Genomic DNA, 7,313 nt, shown 5'->3' with positions numbered 1-7,313 from the left:
GCAAAAGCGGCGTCTGCCCATTCTTGTCCTTTTGCCGCCAGGGAACTAATCTCCCGATCCGAGAAATTAAAAACGGTGCGTGGAACAGGTAATGCGCACAACTGCGCCCCCAAATGTCTTGCTGAGCAAAATACTCAATCAAGCGCTCTCTTGCCGCCAGCCTCGAAATGAAATCGAGAATAATGTTAATCAGCTCCGTATGCCCCAGCTGAACCGCAGCGCTAAAAAGCGTCGTATCTTCGTTGTTGATGTCATCCAGAACGACAGAAAGAGGATAGTACTCGCTCAACGTCAATAAGTACCGCAGGACATCGGGCCTTTCGTTCTGCACAGCCATCATCAATATTGATTCCCCGAAAGCATTGTGGGTCTGCGAAAGCCGGTCAATTGTGACGTCGCCCTCAAGGACGCTTCCAATAGTGCCGTTGCTGGTCGCCCTCGAGTGGTATGAAATCTCCGAGCCGCTGGACATACTTCGTGTATCCATAGCGACCCTCTTGACCTTTCGAGGTGGCGGTGGCAGAGGGAAGTCAATCTCGCTGCTGTCATCCTCGGCCTGGAATGGGAACACATGGCTCAGGCCAGAGCCTGATGAGAAGCGATCCGAGATGGTGACTGCTGTTGATGATCTCCGCGAGGCAGACCCGTTGGTGAAGCTCCAGCTGTGAGAAGGACGTCGACTTGATTCTGGCGAATCGTAAAGGTCTTCGTCGAGAATGGCATTCTCGTCGGGCTCCATGATCTTCTTCAAGTCGTCGAGGCTTCCGTTGCAAGTGGCATTCCATAGCGCTTTGTTTCGTCGGCTAGCTCTTCGTAATCCTGACGAGTCCAGCGCGAGGTATGCGAGGACAGCTTCGAAGGTGCTCAGTGCATATCCCATCTCGCCGTTGTCGACGTCGTCGATGAAGATGAAGTGACGGATGTAGATGAGTCGAGCGTGCAAGTGTCGAACTTGCGCTCGGATGACCACGAAGAGCAACAACGAAACCAGCGTGTCGGCATTGACTGTTAGAGTCGGCTTCTCGGTCGAAGAGGCTGCCTGCGCTCGTGAAGACTCCGTCAAATGTGTGACCAGCTTCATGGTCGACAGGAGCAGATCGAGCATCTCTTGTGGGCTCATGGCATTGGCTGTCTTCTTGAACTCCTCCACGGCCAGGCCAAGCTGTATCGTCAGTTCGTGCTTCCCTCGCGAGCCACCTTCTATGGAGATGCCAAGCTGAGATAGGTCAATGAACTCCATCTGCCGAATCTTGGCCTCCAACTCCAGATCATAAGGTCGTTTCGATGCGCTAAGTCGTGGGAATAGGAGGTGATGTGTGTTCTCGGTGACGTATCTTTCGATGAGTCTTTCGACCAGAGGTCCCGTCAGGTCGGTCGTAGCGCCCAGCATCGAGAGTTGCTGCTTGTCAACCCCCTGGAACAAGTCGATGGCGGCTGTAACCGCAGTCTCCAACGAAGCCCTCATCACGTCTTCGTCGTCTTCGGCGTAAAAGTTCTCCGTCACGGGTAGGCCGTTAGTCAAACCGTTGGGGCGCCTGGCTGCGGACATGCTGTTGGACCGCGCCTTCCTCATCGCCGTAGTGATAGGTCCGTCGGGCTCGGGGTCGGGTATGCGTAACGCCGAAGGGGGTGGCGGAAGCGGTCGCTCGAACACGGTCGTAAACTCTCGAAACAGCTTTTCCAATCCAGGTTGCATCTGTCGTGCGATGATGGGGAAATGGTTGAGGAGGTCGTGAAAGCTCTTGATATCCTTCTTTCGAGGAAGCATGGCGCCTTCGCCATTCTCGGCAGCCGCTGCCTGGCTCTGTTCGAGAGCTTTCCTCCTCGCCATGCCCTCTACCAATATGGCGGGCTCGATCTTGGTCTCCTCCCATACTCCCACCAGCGGTCGCGAGATGTAGTAAATCAGCCATTGGCGGGGCTCGAGGAGGTCGGGATACCATGTCGAATCGTTCAGTAATTGAGCTTGCGCAAGCGACTTGAAGCCTGGGAAACAATTGTCAGTCATAGGCGGTTGCGTATTGCATGTTCAGGCGCACCTTTGTTACTGTAGACGTGTGTATCTTTGATGACGACTGTGCGACCATTGATGGTCTGATACTGCTTCGCCTTGCCCCTCAGCTCGCGCAGGTTTTGCGCCGCGTCCTTCCCGCCCGCAGCCGAGGCCGTATTTGCAGCGGGAACGCGAAGTACATGGCTAGCTAGGAACTCCTCCGAGGTGATAAGCTCGTGGAAGGTCGAGCCGCTCTCGACTTCGCGGCATGTGAGGAGGACATCGGTGGTCGGGACCAGGAGGATGTGGTGATGTACCGGGGTACACTGGGAGGGTAGGGAGCTTCGGAAGAAGGCAGCGAGGAATGGATTTAGGGGTTGCATTCATTCGACTGGCGCTGGACGTCCTCGGCCAGCTAACCCGGCCGGGGAAGCCAGGATTGCAGGGTAAAGGTGAGTAGGTGGTTGAGGATCGTGGAGTTCGGGAGCACGGAGGTGCCGGTGGATCGACGGGCTAAGGGTAGAACGAAGGCTGGAAATGGGATCGCTGGGTATCGTTCAATGTCGCTGATATGCAGGGTTGTCGTCGGCGGTCATGTAAAAGACGCGATTCGCGTTGGCGATCGGTGAGGAAGGTCGAGAATGTTTCGTGATGAGAGGTAAGTTGGTTGTGGTGGTTGCGATTCCCCTGGACAGATAGCAGTGAAAGGTGTTGAAGCTCTGGTGTGGGCCAGGCAAGCCAGGCACTGACCTCACTGAAGCCGCACGTTCCACTCCCAATGGGCTGCCACGGCCAGGGGGTACCGTGACCCGATTCGGCGCTGAAGAGGTTCGCTGCCAGCATGCCGTCTCCACTCTGCCGAGGCGGGACGCTCTGATTTGCTGGGGAACAGACGGAAGCCTAACGGAATGCGGAGAAAAGGGATCTCCGAAGGTACCACCGAGGCGGGCGCTCTCCCGGCTTCGATACCTTAACCTTATCTTATCAGTCCCCACACGAAGCGAGCATCTTCCATTTTCCCGTCTGTGCGAGTCGGGAACGGAACTTGGCAATGTCTAGACACCAGCCGCATCTTCTTTTGAAAACATCAAAGCCTCCCGTTAACATCCTGTGGAAGTAAGAAGATATGTTTTTATTGGAAGGCAGACATGCAAAGCAGTGAAGAGGAGGCATTCACCTTACGATTATCAGCTTCAACAGTTTACTCCACAATTGCCGGCATGGCTGCCTATCACGCCTGCGGTATCCGTCCTCGTGCGAGGTAAGGTACATGCATGTCATGCAGGAGGCCGTCAATTTGGAGAACCAGGCAACGTAGGACTTTGAGTCAACATCAAGATCATAAATAAGGCTTGTCACTACCGATTGAGTGCCCATTACTCTACACTTTGTTTTGAAACCATCAGATAATTCTGACGATTGTTCTTACAAGTTCACTTTCATTTGTGCTTTATCACCCAGAGTCGGCACTCAACTGGTGTTAGTTGATAGCAAATCTTTCACTCAAAACATCGTTGTCTAGAGCCTATTGCACCAACGACAACACAAATAACCCCTCAACACAAGACAAAAGCCAGACCAGAACGCCTTCAGCATGGCCGACAAGAATGACTTTCTTACCTCCAAGTCCGCTAGCAATGGCTATGTACGTTTCACACCAGGGCCATCGCATAGTGATGCCGCTTTAGCCCTGAAGAAGATCCCGCGATACCTTTTCAGAGTCCATGCACCAAGTACTTCAGGTGAAACATCACTAGAAAATGTCGTGTCAAGAGCTGCTCTCTGTGGTCATGCTGCAGCTGACTGCGACATTTTCTCGATGCCCCCCGGCGAAGCGGCCGAGATGCTCAACTGCCACCTTCGCGGGTGGGCCAGGAACGATGACAACCTCATGTCTTGGACGAGCTCATTACTTTTCGCCCTTCAATACGCCCTGTATCGCAGCATCTTACCCAGAGGTGAATTGCTCGACAACCCGTCCGATATCTGGATCTATATCTTGGACACGAGACTCCTGTCTGAAGATTCATTCATCCCAGACGTCGCGCTTCTTGATGCATTTGTTGGAAAAGATCTAGGACGCACGTACAATCTATCCAAATTGCGATATCTGCGCCGAGAAACCTCTTACAACTTTGGCGAATATTTATGTCAAGGGAAGCTATGGATTGAAGGTGCATGTTCTTCAGCCTCTCTTCAGAGTATCATGGATCACGGCCTTTTCAGGCTTTGTCCAGAGCTAGGGCTACCGAATGAGAAGCTAGAACTGGCAAAAAGGGTCTGCAGGCTTCGCATCCAATGCTTTGCCTCTCCCACTCCAGCGACCAAGGCCGACTTCCGCTTTGCCAGCACCATTGCGCAGGGATGTTTCGGAGAGGAAGACGGCTGGGCACTTCCAATAACGGCCGCATTGCTCTCTCTACGGAAGCGACCAATAAATGATGTTGCCATCATGGAAGGATTCAAGGCCCTGTTCTCGGGTATGCGAAGCCGTAGCATTATTGCCTGGGAGTCACATGGTCACTGACAAACCATTGGGTCAGATTATGAGATTTGCAAACATAACCTCGATACCCTCAAGAGCTTCCCGCTTGATACGCATCCGGAAATCCACCAATTTTCCAAGATCGTTCAAGATCTCCACAGTGACTACTGCACCAGAGTTCTTGATTCAGTGCTAGCCACCGCCAGCAAGTTATCATGTAAGAATAGGGGTGCTTCCTTTCAATGCGATTCATTCTGGTTAACAAATCACAGTAGTATCTTTATGAACGCAAGTGGATCTTCATGGTACTAAATCTAGCGTACATCGAATCGATATCTCTCGTCTAACAGCCACGGAAAGGCTACATCTCCTCTGAACTTCTCAAGCCCTCCGCCGTCGTCGTCCATGTCATCTTCTCGTCAGCATTGCCCGACTTGCGCTCAAGATACGCCGCCTCAATAGCCTCTAAACTCTGACTCTTCGTCTCCGTCATCCAAACTGCGCAGACGACAACGCTTACAAGCGTACAGCCGCCGTAAAAGAAGTATGGCCCGAAAGATGACGCAGCGAGAAACGGCGGCGCAGTCAATGCAACGACAAAGTTAGCTAGCCAGTTGGCCGCTTGCCCCAGCGCCGCACCGCTAGACCTCGTCTCGCGCGGCAGACTCTCAACCAAGAAAGCCTTGATACAAATCGCCCAGGTCCCGTTGAAAAAGATGGCGAAGAGGTAAATAGATATGATCACCACCCACCGGCCGGCGCCCTCGTCACTACGCACTTGGTTAGAGGCGTACATGGACCCCATCAGGAACATAAGGACAGCGATGCCAACCCCACCGACGATGGTGCAGGTCCGACGACCCCAGCTGTCTGCGAAGATGGTAGCTGGGATAGTGACTGCCATAATCACCAAAGCTAGGATTCCCGAACAGAGGAATGTCGTTTCCTCTGAGAGACCTGATTGCCAGAAGAGTAGTGGGGCGTAGTACAGAATTCCGTCGATGAAGCTGGTCTGCTGGGCGACCATCAAGAAGCATCCGAAAGCGGTTCGGGAGCGGAAGGGCTTGGAAAGAACTTTCCGGAAGTCTTGTAATGTCGCTCGGACGGTGCCCGCCATGCTCATGTTTGGAGGGTACACCGCCGCCGCCGCCGCCGCCGCTTCCTGGCTGCCCTTGGATGCCAGCATCCCACGCTGCTCTTCCTCGCTAATGCCGAGCTGGGTGACGATCATTCGAGCCTTTTCGACTTGACCCTTGGCCATCAGCCACCGAGGCGACTGCGGCACAAACAGCGTCGTCGCAGCAAGTCCGAATCCCAGAATCGCCTCAACAGCAAGCGGCACCCGCCAAGACGCCGACGAATCCGCCACACGACGCGTTCCGTAGCATATGAAATACCCTAGGGATAGTCCCACCGTGAGCATGAACTGCGAGAACGCAACCCAGAAGCCTCGGGTTTTGGCAGGGGTGATTTCGCAGATCTGCACGGCGACAGTACTGACGAAGAGCCCCGTCCCGAGACCCTTTACCGCGCGGCCGGCGATGAACATTGCGAGGTGGACGGCACCGCATTCGATGGCGGCCCCGAGGCCGAACACGGCGGCGCCGGTGGATATCATGGCGACTCGGCCGAGTTGGTCTGCTAGCATGCCTGCTAGGAGAGCGCTGATTGTACCGGTTATGAGAAGGGTTGAGACGATTGCGCCGTGGAGGATGGCGGAGAAGTGGCCGAATGAGGTCTTGAAGGTCTCCATTGCTGTTATTGGGCCTATACTGCCGGTGTCGAGCCTGAGAGGAAGTTAGTTGAGTACTTTGGTTCAAAAGCGAGAGATCTGCTCAGAAGACTCACCCCCACAGCATTAGACATGCTCCTGTAGCTATAGACGCCCTGGCATAGAGCGGCGGCATCTTGAACAGTCTCATTGTGATCGAGGCTCACGAAGTAGGCGATGATGGACAAGATGGATTCTCTGTAGCATAGATCAGAGAGCGGACCGTAGCTTTCCTTCCTCAGAACACTAGAAAGGTTCTTATACTAGCTTGGTGGCTACATCTGTCCTGCTCATCTTGATAACGTCCTATACTCCTTTCGGATATGAAGCCCACCGGGTCTGCCATCTGATGGAAAATCCGATAGATAGCCCGCAGGTGGGCAAGGTAATTGGACCTTCACAAGGCCATGCTCGCCAAGAGTCTGCTGTCTCAAGCGTGGGCTACCTTATGCAGTGCAGTTTTTTTTTTTTTTTTTGACAACGATACGGGTCGGATTAGTTGCCGTAACTCAAAATCCGCCCATCGAGGGTTCTAGATTTGTAAGTTGTTGACATCGTTGAGTTTAGCTGCCTCTCGTCTGAGACCAATCGGTAAGCAAGCTCACTGAGGGTCCTGTCGGCAAAGTTGCCAGTTGAGGTGGGAACAGTCGGTCCCTCCCGCGCCATCGGCAATAAGCATTAGACCCTTCTGGCCGGTGTCTGATTAAGGTAACTTTGCCGACTGCCTGACTCTGACTTGTAGACGGATACACTCATCTTCCCAACAAAATTTACCTATACAATTGAATTTTTAAGCGCTTCATCTCGTTGGTTGCGCTGACTTGGTCGACGAGGAACCTAATTAGCTCGTGATAACGCTAATCACTAGAGCTGACGGAAAATGATAGCATGCAACATTCGTTTAACACTCTGCTTGTCAATGATAGTACACCCTCGAGATCAAAAAAGGTATCCCCGCCTTTTCATGTTCCACCGGAACCATCCGCCGGAAAGATTTCCTCTCTTGTCATCCACCACATTGAAACCGGATCTAATTACGCCCTTGTGACATGTTGTCTCTTCGC

At 53.2% G+C, this 7,313-nt stretch overlaps 3 protein-coding genes across 3 annotated transcripts; 1 reads left to right on the top strand and 2 right to left on the bottom strand.

The window, feature by feature from the left end:
* Positions 1-6: 6 nt before the first annotated feature.
* On the bottom strand, positions 7-2,762 carry BDZ83DRAFT_624271 (uncharacterized protein; the record flags this gene model as incomplete). Its single annotated transcript, XM_060508433.1, has 2 exons — positions 2,040-2,762; positions 7-1,986 (listed from the first exon to the last, which is right to left on the bottom strand). Coding segments are annotated over exons 1-2 (2,317 nt in total), but the record flags the coding sequence as incomplete, so codon positions are not given.
* Positions 2,763-3,479: 717 nt separating this feature from the next.
* Positions 3,480-4,802, top strand: BDZ83DRAFT_363963 (uncharacterized protein). The gene is made up of 3 exons (XM_060502597.1): positions 3,480-4,473; positions 4,537-4,695; positions 4,751-4,802. Exons 1-3 carry the CDS (start codon positions 3,588-3,590, stop codon positions 4,762-4,764), a joined length of 1,059 nt encoding a protein of 352 aa, XP_060364192.1. The 5' UTR covers positions 3,480-3,587; the 3' UTR covers positions 4,765-4,802.
* A 37-nt stretch (positions 4,803-4,839) lies between these two features.
* BDZ83DRAFT_579371 (sugar transport protein) lies at positions 4,840-6,385 on the bottom strand (the record flags this gene model as incomplete). Its single annotated transcript, XM_060505229.1, has 2 exons — positions 4,840-6,265; positions 6,327-6,385. The coding sequence occupies 2 exons, from the start codon at positions 6,383-6,385 to the stop codon at positions 4,840-4,842; spliced, it is 1,485 nt and encodes a 494-aa protein (XP_060364191.1).
* Between the last annotated feature and the right edge of the window lie 928 nt (positions 6,386-7,313).

The sequence above is a fragment of the Colletotrichum acutatum genome, assembly GCF_030867785.1.
Source record: "Colletotrichum acutatum strain CBS 112980 chromosome Unknown BDZ83scaffold_56, whole genome shotgun sequence".
Classification (NCBI taxonomy): Eukaryota; Fungi; Ascomycota; class Sordariomycetes; order Glomerellales; family Glomerellaceae; genus Colletotrichum; species Colletotrichum acutatum.
The sequence above is the reverse complement of the archived record's forward strand: the minus strand, read 5'-3'. Positions and strand labels throughout refer to the sequence as shown.

Bases quoted from the DNA above. Each gene is read 5' to 3' on its own strand.
- BDZ83DRAFT_363963 (XM_060502597.1), top strand. From the start codon at position 3,588: ATGGCCGACAAGAATGACTTTCTTACCTCCAAGTCCGCTAGCAATGGC. The intron at 4,474-4,536 runs GTATGCGAAGCC...CCATTGGGTCAG, and splicing joins ATTCAAGGCCCTGTTCTCGG to ATTATGAGATTTGCAAACAT.